At 39.8% G+C, this 19,618-nt stretch overlaps 1 protein-coding gene across 3 annotated transcripts in view; it reads left to right on the forward strand.

The window, feature by feature from the left end:
• SS3 (starch synthase 3) overlaps positions 1–19,618 on the forward strand; it is a 549,711-nt gene that overhangs the window by 319,630 nt on the left and 210,463 nt on the right. For all 3 annotated transcript variants that reach the window (XM_089458559.1, XM_089458560.1, XM_089458558.1), the window contains 2 exons: positions 5,105–5,275; positions 6,656–6,784. In XM_089458559.1, coding sequence (XP_089314685.1) covers positions 5,105–5,275; positions 6,656–6,784 — 300 coding nt within the window. The remainder of the gene's footprint in view (positions 1–5,104; positions 5,276–6,655; positions 6,785–19,618) is intronic.

The following is a 19,618-nucleotide window of genomic DNA, read 5'->3' on the forward strand; positions in this document are numbered from 1 at the left end:
AGAGCCATAGGCTTCCACCACAACAGAGCATTGATTGCCATCCCATGGGCTTCTTCAACATTGCATATTGCTTGCTGGTGCCCTAGTTATACAAAGATGATGATGCTCTTGTAGCATGTTGCCCAACTGACCACAAATTTGCACATGACACTGGGCAACTGATCTGGGGCCCAAATGGGGTTTTGTCTCATCCGAAGAGACATGGGAGGGCTTGTATCATCATCCTAGCCCTTACTGATGGAGCATCGACATGCTTGATCTAGTTGGAGACCCATGAGACCATTCGTTGTGCCCCCAACCACTTGAGAGCACCACAGGTGTTTTGCTTGGAAACGAAGGGGCCAACCCTTGGTCATCATTTTGAGAGACCCCCTCTTTGTCTTGGCAGATGGAGGAGGACCTATTTTGGCCTTCCAACAACCCTTTACATTATTATTTTATCATTTCGGCCTCATTAGGAAGGCTTATTTTGTACTTTTGAGCTAATTGGTGGGCTTGTCACCGATAGGGTTTTTATTTTTCACATTAGAGTCATTTTTAGGGGCTTATTAGGCCAATTAGACTAAATTGAACTTGTAAAGGCTCATATAAATAGATGGATAATTTTAATTCATCATCACTTGGATTTTGATCTCTCTTAGAAAAAGAATTTGAACTTGCAATTTTGGACGAAATTTGGATGTTAGGATGCACTTTGATATTTGGAAAATTTTCACTATCTTTTATTGGAGCTTTTTTTTTTTGCAATGTTGATGGATGGATATACTCTCATTGTCTTGTAAGTGCTCTTTGATGCTATATTTTACCTTGTTAAATGTCTAATGTATGGAATCTCATTTCATGATGTTTAATGTGCCCTAATTCTAATGCGAATTTGTGAGAACATTAAAATTATTGGAAGAATTGCATGCATTACTCATAGGCAATGATGAAAGAATGTTCCTAGAGGTCAATCTTGTGTATTGTATCCTTGAAACTCCATTGAACATTGTCATTGAAGTATAAAATTCTATTGTAGCTGTGTTGTTGCCTCCCTAGGGTTAGCGTAGCTGCATTAGGTCTCCTTGAAGAGTGAAGATCATCAAATCAAAGTAAGTCTTGACTCCATTTTTCCCAATAGGTAGGCACTGGTTTGGAATCCTTGGTGATCACATTAACTCAACGAAACATCATTCTTTTCACCTCTTTTCTTTCTCTTTTCTTCGTCCCTTTAAGGATAAGGAGGTTTTCTAGGGCTTGGTGTGAAATTTTAGGGAGGAGGAATTTCGGGATTCTGTCTAGGTAAATTTGTTTATTTGCGTCTCCTTTAGGCATCCTCCAGTTTTGATCGAATTCCGACGGTGGAATTTCAAATAAATTGATGCCCTAGCTATCACACCAAGAGGGAACCTTAGAGGCTAATCCTTCAACTTAGGGATTCCTTAAAGGCTTTTGCTTGAGTACTCATTGGAGTAAATCTTAAACAACATTTTCTCTTGACTACCCTGACCTTGGATGTACCTCGATCTTGTTACATATCTCAACCTTAGATCTTGTGTAGCCATCTATTACAAGGGGTTCTTCATGGAAAATTGTACTAGCTTCTCCCAAAGCTTACACTTTTATTGAGCTTTTCCATTGAATGAGTCGTCTTGCTTCACATCAAGCCTATCCTAGGAACATTTATCTCGAGTGAGGGTTACTGTGACTCCTCCCATTGGTGAAAATCCGAGAAGAGAAGGGGACATAGGTTGTGGTGACAGTGGGCGTTTGTCCCATAGTGTTGTTGTTCCTTCTAGTTTTAGCCTACAAACTAGGCCCGCTAGTTTGTGCAGCAACAGTCATCCTTCAGATAATAGGGGAGGGCTTGCACATCATTTTTTAGCCCTAATGCTTGAATAGTATTGTGCCATATCACCCTTCTTGCCCTTTAGAGGGTGATGTTGGGCACCATGGAGCGGACATCTTGGTATGAAGACACTTTGGAGGCATGCCCATGATCTAAGAGCTACTTCTTGGGTTATGGAGCACCTATGAGGCCACTTGTCACTTAACTTGTGGCATTTAGGCCTCTTTTGGGGGGTAGCGTCATAGCGGAGGAGGTCTTTGTCCCACACATGTGGGAATTTATGGCATTTTATGCTATGTTTTTGAGCTATGAGGTTGGTTTGTAACCTCTCTCTTGTAGAACACTCAAAGTAAACTTGTAATTAGGGCTTTTTACTTGTATTATTGTAGAAATCAGTGGTAAAAGTCTGATATAATGTATATTATTTTTCATAAATCTTGCATAGTGCATTGTAAATCTTCCTCATTTAGGGCTAACATCATGCTTATTTATGCTGTTTATGCATACCTAACAGACATAAATTATTTCCATAACCTAATTCTGGCTTCTATTGGAAGGTATTTGCTCCCTTGTTATTGATTATCATTGGAGGCCTTTTCATTGGCTGCTATATGACATTGAACACTCTATCATTGTAGATCAATCAAATCCTAACTTGTAGTAGCCTTACCTTTGGTCTAGGCATAGAGTATTTGACCCCTAGTATAGAAGATTTAGGCCATTCAAGGCCATGCCGGTACTCTATGTAATATTTTAGACCTCCCATTCATCACCTTGAGCCATAGCATTAGAATATCTGTCAGGTAATCTAGGGAAGCCTCCCTTGTGGTTGATTACCACTAAAGAGCAGGAGAAAGATTGATGAGGTGACAGTGGCACCCCTTTCTCTTGTTGCCATAATGTCTGGCCCTGCCCAGTGAAGCTTTGCATTAGGCCTGCTAAATTTTGGGGCAATAATAAGCTTTTGCGCAAGAGACCCAGCCACACAATGAAGATCAACCGTATAGGAAACTAAAAGAAGATTCTTTTTCAAACAAAGAGCAAATAGATCATTCAACTCAAGAACAGCAGCTGAATGGATCTAGAAGAAAAAGGAACCAACTCATCTTATGGGACAAGTAACATTATCACCTATCTCAACACTTATGCCTCCCCATTGCTCCTAAAGCTTGCTGAATAATGAGCTGTCATATTTCATATGTTCCAGAGCTGCCCTTCATAGGCCATCCAACACTATATGTTAGAAGACAAGAAAGAGACCATAGCCACCTCCATCGTGAAAAATCAATGATATGAAGAAGACAAAATCGTTTGTGCACTGCTCCTAAGCAACTTGGGGCTTCAAAGCCCAACAACGTCAACAAGGTCAATAACCTTTCCTACGTATACCATAGTTGAAATAATTACTGTGTCTTTCACCATAAGAGTCATCTCTAGCCAAAACAACTCTGATACCTTGTAGAGATTTCCCAGAATTCAAGCTTTAATGTAGCCTCATAAATTTCAGCACAAGGTGGTTTCTCAGCTCTTAACTCTGTGTATTTATAGCCTCAGGGCTTGCTACTTCCGCAACACACACTTAACAATAAAATCCCTAATCCACAAGATGCAAATCGAGGAGGAATTACTAGGGCGGTCACCACTATCACCTAGGATTGCCTCAAGCGTGATTTGATGGAGCTGCTAGGGGAAACCCTGACAGAACAGAGTGGGAGGATGGATGCAATCATCTGATGGATTCATGTTAAGATTTATGTCTGGTTTAGGAACAACCATAAGCAACAAACTGATTTATAGTAGCAAACACTCTGATTAGAATGGCATTTGAGAGGGGTATCCCCAAAATAGAAATATTTGGGGACTCCAAGATAGTGATTTGATCACTGACAAGTAAGACCAAGGTGCATGACATTCACCATCAAGCCAGGGTAAGAGGTACTTTGGAATTCGGAAGCTCTTTTTGAAGCATTACATTTGCACCCATCTACCATAAAAGAACTCAGAGACAGATGGACCTTCAAAGGAGATGGTTGACCTGCAGGAAGTAACATGACTGGCTGAGGAGGGAGGAATTATCTCCTCCCAAATAACACATTAAAGGCCTTATCTGAAAATTTTAGACCCAGTTTCCAACAGGGTATGTGGAGACACAGAATAGTGAAATCTGTGCATCAAGACCTTTCTTTCTTTATGTGGATAGTATGATCACCTCTCCTTCCCCTTTGGAACAGGGTGAAATCATTATCCAGATTTTATTGCTGTAGCCTTGTGCAGAATTCAAACCTTTGTGCTGTAGCCTTTTGGACAGAAATCAGTGTTCATGTTTTTCATTTTTTCTGTAGCCTTTTTTGAGAATAGTTACTAGTCAGCCTATCAATCAATACAAATTTATTATTTTCTGAAATTAATAGTAGACGTTTTTCTTCTGAAAAGAATGCATGGTAACAAAAATAACAATATACTAATTATTCTTCATAAAATAGAGAAAAACACAAAGTACTTTTTATTTATGCTCTAAGGAAAAAAGCAAACGTATGAACTCTTTGTCAATGAAAGAAATGAAATGGCCAATATATGGTTAGAATATTCTTTGTTCCTTTCTATTTTAAGACAGAAATGCCCTCGGTTTTTTTTATATTTCTGTTATTGCTGTATTTCTGAGTTCCATTTTGACCTATTTTGGTCTTCAATGGACATAGGTATAATTTCATTCAAACACCCTGGTTGTTAGATGTAATTGGAACTGAGGCAGCTTTGTCAGTTTTTTGGTCAAAGATCACTTTTCTAACTGGAAGTTCAAAAGAGTATTTTTCTATGTTTTTTAGGTACAATATCAATGATACTTTTATAATAAATCAATAATGATAAACAATATTGTCATGTTGTATTTCACACCCTTCTTTTGAGTAATGAAGAGTATGATCATAATGAAAGAATGATTCCATGATTGCATTACCTAGTCACAATTTCTTGGGTGTTGATTTTCCAAGAGATCAGGGTACAATTCTAAGGAGACGATAGGCAGGCTGCCTGTTAGTTTGGCTTTGAAAATTTAGTTTTATTTGTTAAAATTATTCAAATTTAGAATGAAACAAAATGTAAAATCATGACAGTTGTTTCACTATAATTTTTTTCTACTTTTGTATTTAGTAAGCATTTACTTTCTATTAGGTTTCCTCCATCTTTCTCCACAATATTAATTTTCATTTTTTGAGTTAGTGTCAATATGAATTGTTTATTTTTCTCAGCTAACATCTGTACCAATGAGTTGGACAGGATATTATACACTGCCATGATTGGAGCAGTGCACCAGTTGCATGGTTGTTTCAGGAAAATTATAAACATTACGGCCTTGGGAATGCTCGCATTGTTTTTACAATTCATAATCTTGAGTTTGGTGCTGCTCTTATTGGCAAGGCAGTGACACATGCACACATGGCAACTACAGTAAGTGCACAGTCTGTTTCTTTTCATCTTCAAGGTTGGCGATTATATTATCCAAAATTTACTTGTGTTTTGAAAGCACTTCATTCTCATTTTCCAAATTTTGCTTTTGGAACAGTTATCGTACAGTTCACATAGACTTCCAATTCTAATTATTGGTTTTATCACAATATTGATCTGTGATGACTGCAAATTATAAATTATTCCCTCAATTTGTCTATTGAGTTTTCCGTTTTGGGGATATTCAGGCTGTTTACCTCAATTCGCTGTGCTATAACCATATTCCTATATTTTCTCTTGTTATATGATAATGCCAAGAAGCTTGGCATATTTGCTTGCATTCTTCATGGACCAATGATTTTGTCTTAGAGGTTGATTGGTGGGAAATTAGAATTCCCAATTGATAGTGATGTGTTGAAAAACAATGAGTGACTTAACTTGCAAGGATAACATAGATATTGTGCTAAGATTGGTTTTCTTTAATGAAAAGCAGGACGCTGGGTTACTCACTTTTGTAATGCATAAAGTTGCTCCCTCATTTGAATTTTAAACAGTGGGTAAATTGATCTAATACCATATTACAATGTCTTGAAAACCTTCATGATCTTTGTTTTTCTCTCTGTAATATCATCTTTAAGAGAACAGTTTTAGGAGAAACAAGATGGGAGACATGCAAATATGTAGAGTTTGGAAGTGATAAAACCTAGAGGAAGCAATAAAATAGATCCTTCAGAGTGAAGTAATAATTAAGAGATAAAAGTTGAACAATGATTATGATAAAAGGTACAATCCACACATGCTATAAATACACGTTAGGTGGCACTTTAATTAGCCTACCAATAAACCAGCGGACTGATACATTTAATAAGAGATGCACTATTCTAGCCTAGCGAAGCCTTGTAATGAACTTTATGTTCATTACAAGTCCTACCCTTAAAGTTCATTACAAGTTTTACCCTTTCCCTTACCTTTTTTGTTTATCCTGACTATAAACAGTTTATCTAAATATTGCATGTTAATATTGATATTGTAAGTGGTTTTTGGGTAGAAAATGAATACATGTTTTATGGCCTCCAGTTCATTGGGAGTCTGCAAATGCTTAAGTGATGTTGATAAGAATTTTGCAGCTGTCATTTTAAGGACAACTGAATGCACGATATAGGATTTCATTGACTCTGTATTTGTTGTGTTTGCTTTCTTGCTTTATAGCTTGTTTTGCAGCCTGAATCACCTTTGGCCTTAACATAAGTTTATTATTTATATATTGACTTGGAGTGTCCACTGGGTAATTTCATTGTGAATTTGATGCTCTTCAATGTTTTCAACATTATATGAATTAGAGGTTTAATGCTCCATCAAAATAACGCATTAGTTCTGCTACAGGTCTCCAATACATATGCACAGGAAATCTCAGGACATGCAGCAATTGCTCCACATCGATATAAGTTCCATGGGATTTTAAATGGAATAGACCCGGATATTTGGGATCCTTACAATGATCCATTCATACCTGTACGTGCCTCACCTTGAAATTTCAAGATATAGATAGGCTGCATGTGCACGATTAGCTATGCCTATATTTTAACAATCCACAACCTTGTATCTGTTTGTTAACCATCATTAACTGCATAGCACATTTTGTTAAAATTGTAGTATCATGGGAGACAATAAAATATAATATAATGTCTCCAGTATCATAAATGGGAAGTACAACATATAAGCACACATTGAATTTGTTAAAATTTTCAAAAGATAATTATACAGATTTCGAAGGTAAGAACCCTTTGGTTGCAACTTTCAAAGGTATGTATCTCTTGCAGTTGCCAAGGTATATAACTGTTGCATTTACATGAATAATAATGTTTACACCTAAAGAGTATGCATGTTTTATATAACAAAAATGCCATGTGAGAGAGCTATAAAAGATATTCTCAAGAGCCCCCGAAGATCATAGACACTGTTTTCATAGTTTTTAATGGATGAACCTGTAAGAACAAATTGAAAATGGTCCTAGAACATCAAGTATATTGTGGATGCACAGGTAGGTAATTTGGTGTTCAATTTAATTAATATTGCTTTTGATGAAAGAAGGGGCCACATTATACATAGAAGATGCCTCTCTTCAACACCCACGTCATCTGTCCCCTTTTGAGACTAATTCTTGTTGAACTTTCCTTAGGCCATAGATTTGGTCTATGGTTAACCGGGCACATAAACACATTAGAAACCCTCAAGTTACAAGCACTTTGCACAGCAAAATTCTTCAGCAGTGAAATCAATTAAGTACGCAAAAATTTGAGTCCAAAGCTCGATTATTTTATTAATCCATCAATAAAAGAATCATGGAGCTTCTGTACCAGGGATCATGGCCATTGATCACTAGTACAGCTAGTATACATAGTATACAAAACTAGTGCTTGCGATCTACTTCCTCAGATCTGCAATCTGCCCAAAAAGAACACAGAGATAAACAGTCTGACTTACTTGCTGGAGAAGCCCTTCTCCTTCAGCCCTTTCAGTCCACATTATCCACTGTTCTGGCTATGCTTTGCCTTGTCTATGCACAGTGATCTGGCTCCTTCCAGATCTCTGTCACATCAGCTGCTCACAATGATCTATTCCTTCAGATCTCTTGCATATATTAGCCTCATAGTACTTCAGCAACTCACAGTGAGTTTCATCCATCAAACCACTGCATAATAGCCTTCGAAAACTCACTGTTCACAATTCCATTTGTGAACAGCCTTCATGAATAACACTCAGCAACCTTTGCTGCCCACCTGGCAGACTCCACCCTAGCTGTCCTACACAGATCCGCCCTTGTGTTACTTGATCAGCCCTGCAGACACCTAGCTCTGACTACGGCCTAGAGTTTTGGGCTCGATCCTGCCCTAGCAGGTCATTTTAAGCCCTCACTGTTGCTACATCTGCTTCCAGAGTAGGCCTACAACTCTAGGTCCTTTCTTGTAGCCCTCTCTGCTGGCCTCTGACATAATCTGCAGCTCATGACTGACCTTAACTTCAGCCCTGAGAGTCACGACATTGATATATCTTCTTGGACTAGGGTATAGGTTGCAGATCAACCCACAGCCTTGCCTTAATTTACACATAGATTTCTGTTCCAGCCCACATAGGTCTGTAGCTCCTTTAACAAACCCTTGGCCTCCTATCAAGACTCTTGTCCTGGCCTCGTCCCACCATATCAGCTGCCTTTCCTACCTCAGTGTCCGACTGAGCTTCCTTTTGGGGCACATCTGTGTTGTTTTCAGACCCCCGGCCAGGCTATTTGACAAACCCTCAGCCTTGTCTTCAAAGAACTCTAATGTAGGTCGGTGATTAGGCTGACCCTAAACCTGCCCTCAAATTTCATCCTTCAGCTGTGGTTTACTTCAGTGTCAACCATCTTAATGGACATGGCTAGATTCAGCTCCTTCTAGAACAAACTTTCCTTTCTGTGGTCATCCTTCAAGCCCTGCGGCTTTCCATGGGCAGAACTCAACCCTTTCTAGGGCTCTTGTACTCAGTGTTTTTAAAACCGGAACCGGTGACCGGACCGGTCCACCTAATGAACCGGTTTACCGACCGGAACCGGTCTAACCGGGACTGGTTTGGTCTAAACGAACCGGTTTTAAAAAAATACATTAAATAATTAATTTTTAATGAAACAAAACTATTTTTAAGATGTAAAACCATGATTCCAAGCCAATAGAGACAAAATATGCAAAGTTTGCTCATTTATATACCATGCAAAGGTGATTATATCAAAATGGCACCGAGTGCAATACATATCATCGACAAAATAGCAAAATACATAAGAAATGAGGCTCTAAATGGCCTATAAAGTCCAAAAACAATGCTGCAAGCTATGAGGCCATTGGCCTACTACAAGTCTACAGTGTACACATGATCAATCATCAAGTCCATCAGCACTACTAGACACAGGATCATCATCAGGAGCTACATAGACATCATCTGGTTCAGAGTCTGAGGATGCCTCAGCCTGATCTGCAACCTCAGTATCAATGCCACCAATGACATCAAGGAGAGTACACAAGAATTTGCTCAACAATAAGCTCAGTTATGTATGATGTACATTACTACATCCAACATTTAGCAGGTAAACCTGGAAGGTAGTACAAGACTCCCCAAGTCTAAAGATATGCAGACTAAGTCTGCAGGGGTCTTCAGTTTCCTTTACAATCAATCAATTCACACATTCATTGCTGCTCTATGACTGCTGCCTACTGCTATTCTCACTGCATCTTCCTTTTGCACTTCCTGCTCCCTCTATGCAACTGTTCACTGCTCCCACTGATCCAACTGTCCACTAACACTGCTGTCACTTGCTTACTCGTAATACCAGGTTACTGCCATCAAGAGGATTACTGTGTCATTGCCACTTTCACTGTCCATACTACAGATCTGAAACACTGTAATATCATAGGCAGATAATCCTTCGAATTTGAGAGCAGAAACTAGCATTTCACAATCCAATTTTAACATTTGCTGAGGAACCAAGCTAAGGCCAAGAGGTAAAAACTAACCAGCATAACAGCTGACCAGGTATTCAAAAATGTTAACTATGGTAAAACCTGCTTTGCATGCACCTAGATCCCCAAGCATTTAGCTGTCCAACCATAGCAGCTGTTATCAACAATGCGGAGTATAAATACTCTCAAGTAACAAGAAAAGAATATTGGGAACAATATTTACCTGTGACAATGTGAAAATAATATTTATGCTTGCTGCGAAGACGACATAGTTATCAGAGTAAAACACTACTTAACATATATACTATAGGACAGGTGGCACTGAACTAATTTTATGCATTACATAATTTCAATGGATCGACGGAATTTATCTTGCTTCCCTTGAGCACACCTCATCAATCTCAGCTTCATGAAGAAAGATGGTTTCTACAGTAAGCACAGAATTCACAGAGCTGAGTTCCAATATTCATCCATCTCAACCAGGTGTCAGGTACTGACCCCTACTTTAAGAATGCCACAACACAATCCTCAAAAATGCTGCTTCACAGAACAACTTAACTACTAACAAGAAGATAAACAGAATAAGGAAAAATAGTAAGGCACAAACTAAGATCAATGTTCATTCGCCTAATAAGAAGGGCATCAATACAGCTTTCTTGTGTGGCGGTAAGTAACACCATATAAAGGTAAATAGGCAATATCGAAGTCAAGACATGCAATATATTCACTGCTGCAATTATGTGGTTTGAAGACTAGCACATAGCTAAAAGTATTCCCACCAACTAGCAATGATCCTGTTGGGCACATTTAATAGAAACATGTAATATAAGACAATAATGAATGGAACTTTATTCCAGAATCCAAATTTCATGTGGAACTGAGAGGAATTTGTGTGTAATACAATGACTGTATCTTCAGAACAACCCACCCTACACAACATTATTTCTGGGTGTCCAAACAAAAGCATGCATAAACTAAATCACATAGGTGTATGCATCAAAGTTTTAAAAACCGTTTAGATAAGTCACAGGTCACAAGTTGTGCCTAAAACCGGCCGGTTTAGGACAAAACCGGCCGGTTTGTTACAAATCGGCCGGTTTGTTACAAATCGGCCGGTTTTGTCCTAAACCGGCCGGTTTTTACCGGTTAGGTAAAAAAATCGGGCAAGTGATGGGTTAAACCGGGTTTTTAGGCCGGTTCCGACCGGCCAGCTAGCTAACCGGCCGGTTTGACCGGTTACCGGTTTTTCAAAACGGTTTTTAAAACTATGCTTGTACTCCACACAAGAAGTCCTTTGTTATGAATATAATTCATATAAAAATATTAAAATTAATGTAAACAATAATAATCATAATTAATGATTAATTAGCTAGTGATTAGTTAATGAAGAAGCATATCTCTAAAGACATATGCATTGTGAAAGGGTACTTGCCCAGGTTATATATAGGACCCTTAATTGTAATCTCATCATCTGATCAATTCTTTTATATAATATCCAATATATAATTACTTGTCCTACAATGGATGTTTTTGTCTTCAAAATATTCTCAAGATTATTGCTGCGTATACGAACTTTGTTCGTTACATTGGTATTAGAGCATTCCTCTGAGTATATGAACTTTGTTCGTTACATTGGTATCAGAGTATACCGCTGAAGTATACGAACTTTGTTCGTTACAATAGTATCAAAGCCACGTTCTTCGATCTTGGCCATTGGCCATTAAAGTTGTCGTCAACCTTGTTTCTGTCATGATCAAATAGTTTTTCTTTAGAGCTTCTCCATTCTGCTAATTCGTGATTCAGGCCTTTAGTCATTCTGATGATTGACACTATGTGATTCATTTCACTAGTTTCAATCCCACTTCTTCATCCCTGTGAGCATCACCCGATGCAATGAGTGCTAAGTGAACTATTAAAAAATCATGAGAAATTAGTCAGTTACGACTACCTCTCATGGAAATGGTTATACGTGAATGACTTACTTAACGCAGTTGAATCCCAAAATGATATCTAATATAATGCACTACGTAAACCCCCATACTTAAATTCAAAAAGAGTGAAGGGATCTCTACTTGAATGGTTCATGAGGCACTAAGTGCTAAGGTTTTGCAAATGGGGTAGCAAGCTAAGTGGGCTTGATTGTGGGGAAAACTCCATAGTTAAGCGCGCTTGAGCCAGAGGCGATCTGGGATGGGTGACCTCTCGGGAAGTCCTGGTTACCAGGTGCAAGCCCCGAAAGTGATGATTGATACTATGTGATTCATTTCACTAGTTTCAATCCCACTTCTTCACCCCTATGAGCATCACTCAATGCAATGAGTGTTAAGTGACCTATTCAAAAAACATGATAAATTAGTTAGTTACGACTACCTCTCATGGAAATGGTCATACGTGAATGACTTACTTAATGCAGTTGAATCCCAAAATGATATCTAATATAATGCACTGCATAAACCCCCATACTTAAATTAAAAAATAAAAAAATAAAAAAAAAATATAGTAAAAAAAAGAAAAAGAGTTTAAGTAGGAAAAGAAAGGATAAGATAAGATATAAAGAGAGTCTATATATAAAAAATAAAGAGTATATATATATATATATATATAGAAAGGACTTTGTATATTAACAAAAAGAATTAATTGAAAAAAACTTAAAAAATATGTATACAATAAAAATAAATAATTAAAGGTTATCGGGCACCACCGGCCCCGCTGCAGCTACCGGGCATGACCACAACTATTGAAGTCACCGCAAACCGTCCAACTTGACAGCTAGCACAACAAGTTGGAAATCGTTTCACTCGACCACTGCTCGTTGTCCTATTAATACTTCTTCGCCGCCACTCAAGTAGACATTCCCATCTATACGAAGTCATTGACGCCTTAACCACTGTACCTACTGCTCCAACCATTGACACACTTGCCTTTTCCGCCGCATGTAGCCTGTGCAGAGACTGCCATCGCCTCTATCAGTCCTCTGCGATTGGCCACACTTGCATCCACGATTCGTACAAACAGTGGATGCCGCATGCAAAGTGTTGATTTTGGGTAGCATCGGATGTGCTCTAGCCTTGAAAATTGGTGGAGAGGCTAAGGTACATGAGATCTTCAAGACCCAAAAGTCGTTTGGAGAAATTCCACTTGGATGAGGAGTTATTAAAATAATTAATACTTTTATTGGGTTCCTAAGCCTAAACTTAGGAAAAAAAATATTAATGTGTATTAATAAAATATGGGTGAGAAAGTTCTAAGTGACAAGGATCAAGCTAGTTCTAATCTTAGCCATTGATTAGGGACTTAATCTCGACCGTTGATTTGTCAACAGGAAAAGTATAAGAGGAGGCTTGAGGTTCAGTTGGAGATACACCGAGAGAGATCAGTCACTTCGATTTTTTGGGGCGAGGTTTGCTGAGGAGCTGCTCTACCGGTTTTCCTGCATTGGGTTTTTTCGGGGAAGTTTAGTCCAAAAATAAGTGTATCCTTTGTGTGCTTGTTTCATTTATTTTTCAGTACTTGATTTGTATGTTGGTGTAGGTTGCAGTGTATTTGCATTTAATATTTTTTGAATATTTCTGAAAATAACTTGTTAAAATGAAGAACACAAGTAGTTAATGCAAATCAGTTTACTGCAGTAGGATTTTTGTCTTGTTAGATTCAGAAATTTTCACACACACACACACACACACATATATATATGTTGAATGTACAAGAGATATCATATGATGTGTTATAGATGAGGGCCCTGCTTATATACTAGGCAAGGTGCCCTAGTATATTCCACCCGGATGAGGAGTTATTAAAATAATTAATATTTTTAATGGGTTACTAAGCCTAAAATTAAGAAAAAAAATATTAATGTGTATTAATAAAATATGGGTGAGAAAGTTCTAAGTGACGAGGATCAAGCTAGTTCTAATCTTAGCCGTTGATTAGAGACTTAATCTCGGTCGTTGATTCGTCAACAGAAAAAGTATAAGAGGAGGCTTGAGGGTCAGTTGGAGATACACCAAGAGAGGTCAGTTAGTTCGATTTTCTGGGGCGAGGTTTGCTAAGGAAATCGAGCAAGTGATCAGTTGCAGTGAGGGGTAGTTCGGTAGGAGGTCGAAGAATACATAGTAGAGAGGCAGTAAAGTGTCGGGAGAGATAGCGCAGGCCCTAGAAGGGCTGGCGCAAAAGCCGTAGGAGCTGACGCAGAGGATGTAGAGGGTCGTAGACGCTGATGCAGAAGCCGTAGAGGTTGACTCGTAGAGGGATTCAGAGGTAGTGCTGGGGAGATTCTTTGGGGCAGACTGGGAGCAGATCAGCAGATTCTGAGCTGGGATAGGGTGACGCAGCTCCTAGAGTAGTGACACAGTTCTTGAGTAGTGCTTGGAGTAGCTTTCACTGTCCAGCATAGGGAAGAGTTGGAATCGCTGTGGGGTTTGATCATTCAGTTGCTGATTTGCTGGATTATCTGTCTCCGGTTAGAGGTACTACTGCCGAGGACATTCTTTGTCGGGTGAGCCATTTCTAGCACCCTATTTGTATTCACGAACTTTGCTTAATAATACAAACCTTCTATATGCTGCACCTGTTTTCCCGAATTGGGTTTTTTCGGGGACGATTGTCCAAAAATAACGGTTTCCCTTGTGTTATTGTTTCTGTTTATTTCAGTGCATGATTTGTATATCTGTGAAGTGTTGATTTTTAATGTACCTTGGAGAAGTGGTTTCCCATGGGTTAGTCTCTACCTAGGGGAAAGTGTCCAAAATAATTCTTTTCCTAAGTGTGACTTTATAAGTGGTAAAGTCAATGTTAAATTATAAAGTGAAAAGTGACTTTAGACATAAAGTACAATGTAGGTACTTTATTTAATGGGTGAGTTAACAAATAGAAAGTGAAAATTAAATGCACATTTATTCTCATCCCTTGATCTAAATGAATCTGAGCCATTGGATCTTAGGGTTGCCCAAAAGTCATTTAGGGAAACAAAAGTGGGAAAAGAAAAGAGAGATTGAAATCATTCTTCATGAGTAGATTGGAGAAAGGAGGTTGAGAGCTAGAAAAAAGTTTTGAAGGAGAAATTTGTTGCAGCAAGCTGAAGGAGTGATTTTTAGGCAAAGCTAAGCATGGAAATCAAGGTTTAGAAGACAACAGAAGGTACAATACAAACAACATTGAATGTTGTGAGTTGCACACTGTTCGAGAGAAGTTTTTGATTATTTTTTTGGAAAAAAATCCGTACAGTCCGTATAGTCGTATCCCTATAGTACATATTTTCAGCTTCAAGTGGGCACGAAAATCGAGGCAAAGTGGACATAGTTTTCAAGGAGTTTTGGGCTGAAGAGATAAGTTGTATTTTGCTATTTTGTTTTGTCTGCGAATGTATTTTTCCTGAACTTGAAAGATAAATAAATTTGAAGAGCTCTCTAACAGGTTTTCCCCTGAGAAGATTGAAGGGGTTTTGCCTGGGTCTAAGTTGACCAAGAATCTATGTGTAATTTTATGTGTGTTGCTGGTCTGGTTATGTCTATATTTATTTTCATCATGTGTTGACAGTCCCATGTGTTTTAATTTGAAAATTTCATTTCCATAATTTTATATGTTGAATGTATGTTTATGGGAAAGGGCATTTAACTGAATGGGAGTGATAAGGTGAAATTAAAACTGGGTTGGAATTGTTGGAAGTTTTTTTCTAGTCATCAAATTTCAACATGGTATCAAAGTACAGGCTGAAAATTGCAGTTTGAACAACAGACAATAGTTTGGTACAACAAACAGTAGTTTGGACAACAAACTGAATTTTTGGACAACAAACTCAGTTTGGACAGCAAACTAATATTTTGGGACAGCAAGGTGAAATTGCACACAAACTAAATTTTTGGGACAACAAGGTGTGCTGGAAAGTTGATTTCTCCATTTTCTTGGTTTTGTAAATTTTGGACAGCAGTCATGGCCATGTTCTTAAGGATAGAGGACATACTGGATGGGATATCCGACTATGCTGTTTGGAAGGACAGAATTCAGACAGTGTTTGAGGAGGCAATAGTTTGGGACATAGTGTGGAAAGTGGTTGGACCTCCTATTGCTGCAGATGAATTCGCTGAATTCACAAAAAATAATGCAAAGGCAAAAAGGATTTTGATGGACACTCTGAAGGATCATGTGGTTCCTTAGGTGAGAGGAAACACATATGCATATCATATGTGGAAATCTCTAACCACTCTCTATCAGAGTACTAATGAGAGTAGGAAGATGGTACTCAAAGAACAATTGAAGAACATCAAGATGACAAAGGCTGAAAGTGTAGTTCATTATCTTGGCAAGGTCAAATAGGTACGTGATGATTTGACTGCTATTGGTGAGACAGTTGCACCCACAGAGTTAGTCAGGATAGCTGTAGCGAGACTTCCTAAGTCTTGGGAGGTCTTTGGAGATGTTGTTACCTCTAGGGAGAATCTTCCCAATTGGGACAAATTCTAGGATGATTGTGTGCAACATGAGATACAAAAGACTGGCAGTGGTGGGGTGAAGATAGCAGATGAGGAGGATGTAGCCTTGACAGCCAGGGGGAAGAACAAAGGAAAGGCCAAGAAAGGGGCCTTATCAGATGGGGCTAAGGGAAAGGAGAAGAAGAAGAAGAAAGATACGGATATGTTCGAAGTCAAATGATGGGCATGTCAGAAGATGGGACACTATGCTGCTACGTGTCCTGAGAGGAAGAACAAGGGGAAGAAGGGTACTACAGATTCAACAGAGGTGGAGCAGTTTGCTTCACAGTTTGACCAAGACTTTGCATTTATTACTTATACATCTAGTAAGAATACATCATCCGATGTTTGGTACATAGACAGCGGGGCTTCCCGCCATATGACAGGTGCACGAGAGTTCTTTTCAGAGCTTGCAGAGAGGGCACTTGATATTGAGATTGTACTAGGAGATGACTGCACTGTGAGAGCTGTTGGTGTGGGGACTGTGACCTTTGAGAGGGAGTCTTTGCCTCTTTTGAAGGTCATGGATGTTTTGTATGTTCCGGGGATGAAGAAGAACTTGATTTCAATGTCTGCTATGGAGGAGAAGGGATTTGACGTCACTTTCTCAAGAGGACAGGTATTGATGCATCCCAGGGGAGCCTCCATCACTTCGCCTCTGGGAAACTATACAGGTTTAGTTTTCAGTTGGCAGGAGCATTGGTGAGTAGCACATCTGGTAGCACTCACACTAGTACCACCAGCAGTAGAGACTTGTGCGAGTTATGGCACTGGAGGATGGCGCATATGCATCATGGAGCTTTGAGAGTACTGAGGGAGATCACTACTGGAGTTCCTGATTTCAGTGTCGAGCATTATGAGGTCTGTAGAGGGTGTGCTTTGGGCAAGTACACCAAGTTACCATTCCCAGCAAGCGATAACAGATCTACAGGTATACTAGACTTGATTCATACTGATGTTAGTGGCTGTATGTCTCATGTGTCTTTGGGTGGTTATGAGTATTATGTTATATTCATTGATGACTACTCTAGGAGGACTTGGATATATTTCCTGAAGACCAAGGGTGAGGTCTTCAGTCGCTTTAAAGAGTTCAAAGCTCTTGTGGAAAAGTAGACAGGTAGGAAGATTTGGGTCTTGAGGTCAAACAATGGTGGTGAGTACACCGATGGTGGGTTTTCTGACTTCTGTGCACAGGAGGGCATTAAGAGAGTTCATGGTTCTGTACAACCCCGAGCAGAATGGGGTGTCTGAAAGGAAGAACAAAGCTATTGTTGGGGCTACTAGAGCGATGATTCATGATTAGGGATTGCCTTTGTTTTTGTGGGTTGAGGCCTGCAATATTGTTGTTTATGTTCAGAATAGGAGTCCTCACAAAGTATTGAGGAATATGACTTTGGAGGAGGCTTTCACTGGAGATAAGCCTCATGTGGAACATCTTCGTATCTTTGGATGTCTCACATATTCTTATATCCCTAAGGAGTAGAGGACGAAGCTAGAACCCATGGTAGAGAAGGGTATCTTTATGGGTTACAACGAGACTTCGAAGGCCTATCGGATCTTCATTCCTTCTAAATGGAGAGTGGTGATTAGGAGGGATGTGAAGTTCGAGGAGGAGAGGGCCTATCGGAGATCACGGGAGTATGATGAGAGAAAGTCACAGACTTCTCCTCAACAAGGAGGTTAGGTACAGGGAGTAGGACCCCTCAGGGTTCTAGATCGGCTAGTAGAAGAGGTACTTCAGTGTCAGTAACATCTGGGGCACAGTGGCGAGTTCACCGAGCACTTCTTTAGGGAGTCCATTGGTACAAAGTTCACATGGCACTTCAACTGACACAGGCACAACTGCCAATACAGGTTCTTCGAGGATAGGTGCTGGTACAAGCACACCATGGTCAGTTGGTAGACTTTCAAGTTCACCAGACTGGGGGGCAGAGGATGAGGTTCCCTATGGGGAAGCTTCTTCACGGAAGAGAAGGCCCAAGTGGATTCAAGACACTTTAAATGATTTGGGGTCCGTTGGTCCTCTGAAGAGGGTGAACAGGGAGAGTGTGCCACCTGAGCGGTTTTGCAGTGATGTAGCCAAGGCTACCAGCATTGTTGACTCTGAGCTTACTAGCTATGAGGAGGCTTCCAGCTAGGAGGTATGGAGAGAGGATATGGTGGAGGAGTATGCCCTTATCATTAAGAACAATGTCTGGGAAGTGGTGCCTAGGCTTGAGGGCAAGTCAGTTGTGACTTCCAGGTGGCTCTACAAGATCAAGCATGTTGCGGATGGCAGCATTGAGAAGTTCAAGGCAAGGTTTATGGCTGGAGGGTTCTCACAGATAGAGGGAGTTGACTATGATGAGAGCTTCCCTCCCATAGCTCGATACAATTCTATCCGGTCCCTTATTTCTATTGCTGCAGAAATGGGTTGGTAGATCCATCAGATGGATGTGAAGACCACATTTCTGAACGGAGTTATAGAGGAGGAGGTATACGTTGAGTAGCCACAGGGCTTTGAGGTACTTAGGCGGGAGACCCATGTATGCCGATTGAGACGAGCACTCTATGGACTTAAGCAAGCTTTGAGAGCTTGGTATTCGAGGATTGATACTTGCAGCAGATGGGTTTCTCGAAGAGTGATGCATATCCAAACCTATCCTACATTGTTGTAGGGGATGATCAACTCATTCTTGTGTTGTATGTTGATGACTTGTTCATTACTGGGGTAGAGAGACTGATTAGTGGTTGCAAGGAGGATCTTGCTATGGAGTTCGAGATGAAGGACATTGGGCTGATGCATTACTTTTTGGGGCTTGAGGTGTGGTAGGAGGAGGGGCATATCTTTTTGGGGCAGGGGCAGTATGCTGTGGATGTGTTGAGAAGATTTCACATGGCAGATTGTAGACCCATGTCTACACCTATGATCACCAACTGGAAGAAGCTTCATGCTTCAGATTCTAGTTTGGTGGATCCCACATTGTATAGGCAACTTATTGGGTCCTTGATGTATCTAGTCAACACTAGGTTAGTATATGCTTTGCAGTGAACACACATAGCTAGTTCATGGTTGAGCCCAAGAAGGTGCACTAGGTAGCTGCAAAGCACATTCTTCGCTACGTGCAGGGGACTGTTGATTATGGTTTGGACTATAGGCGGGGAGATGGAGTGAGGTTGGCAGGTTACACAGATTCAAATTGGGCAAGCTATGCTTCTGACAGGAAAAGCACTTCAGGGTGTTGCTTTGGATTGGGTTCGGTAGTTGTGTTGTGGTCCAGTCGAAAGCAAAAGTCAGTTGCTTTGAGCTCTTCTGAGGCTGAGTATATGGCTGCTAGTTGTGAGGCCATTTGGCTTCGCAAGTTGTTGTATGGCCTATTTGATCAGGAGTTGAGACCGACGGTTATTCA

The sequence above is a fragment of the Pinus tabuliformis genome, chromosome 7 (assembly GCF_031772625.1).
Source record: "Pinus tabuliformis cultivar Carrire ecotype Pingquan chromosome 7, CPIR1, whole genome shotgun sequence".
NCBI classification, from domain to species: Eukaryota; Viridiplantae; Streptophyta; class Pinopsida; order Pinales; family Pinaceae; genus Pinus; species Pinus tabuliformis.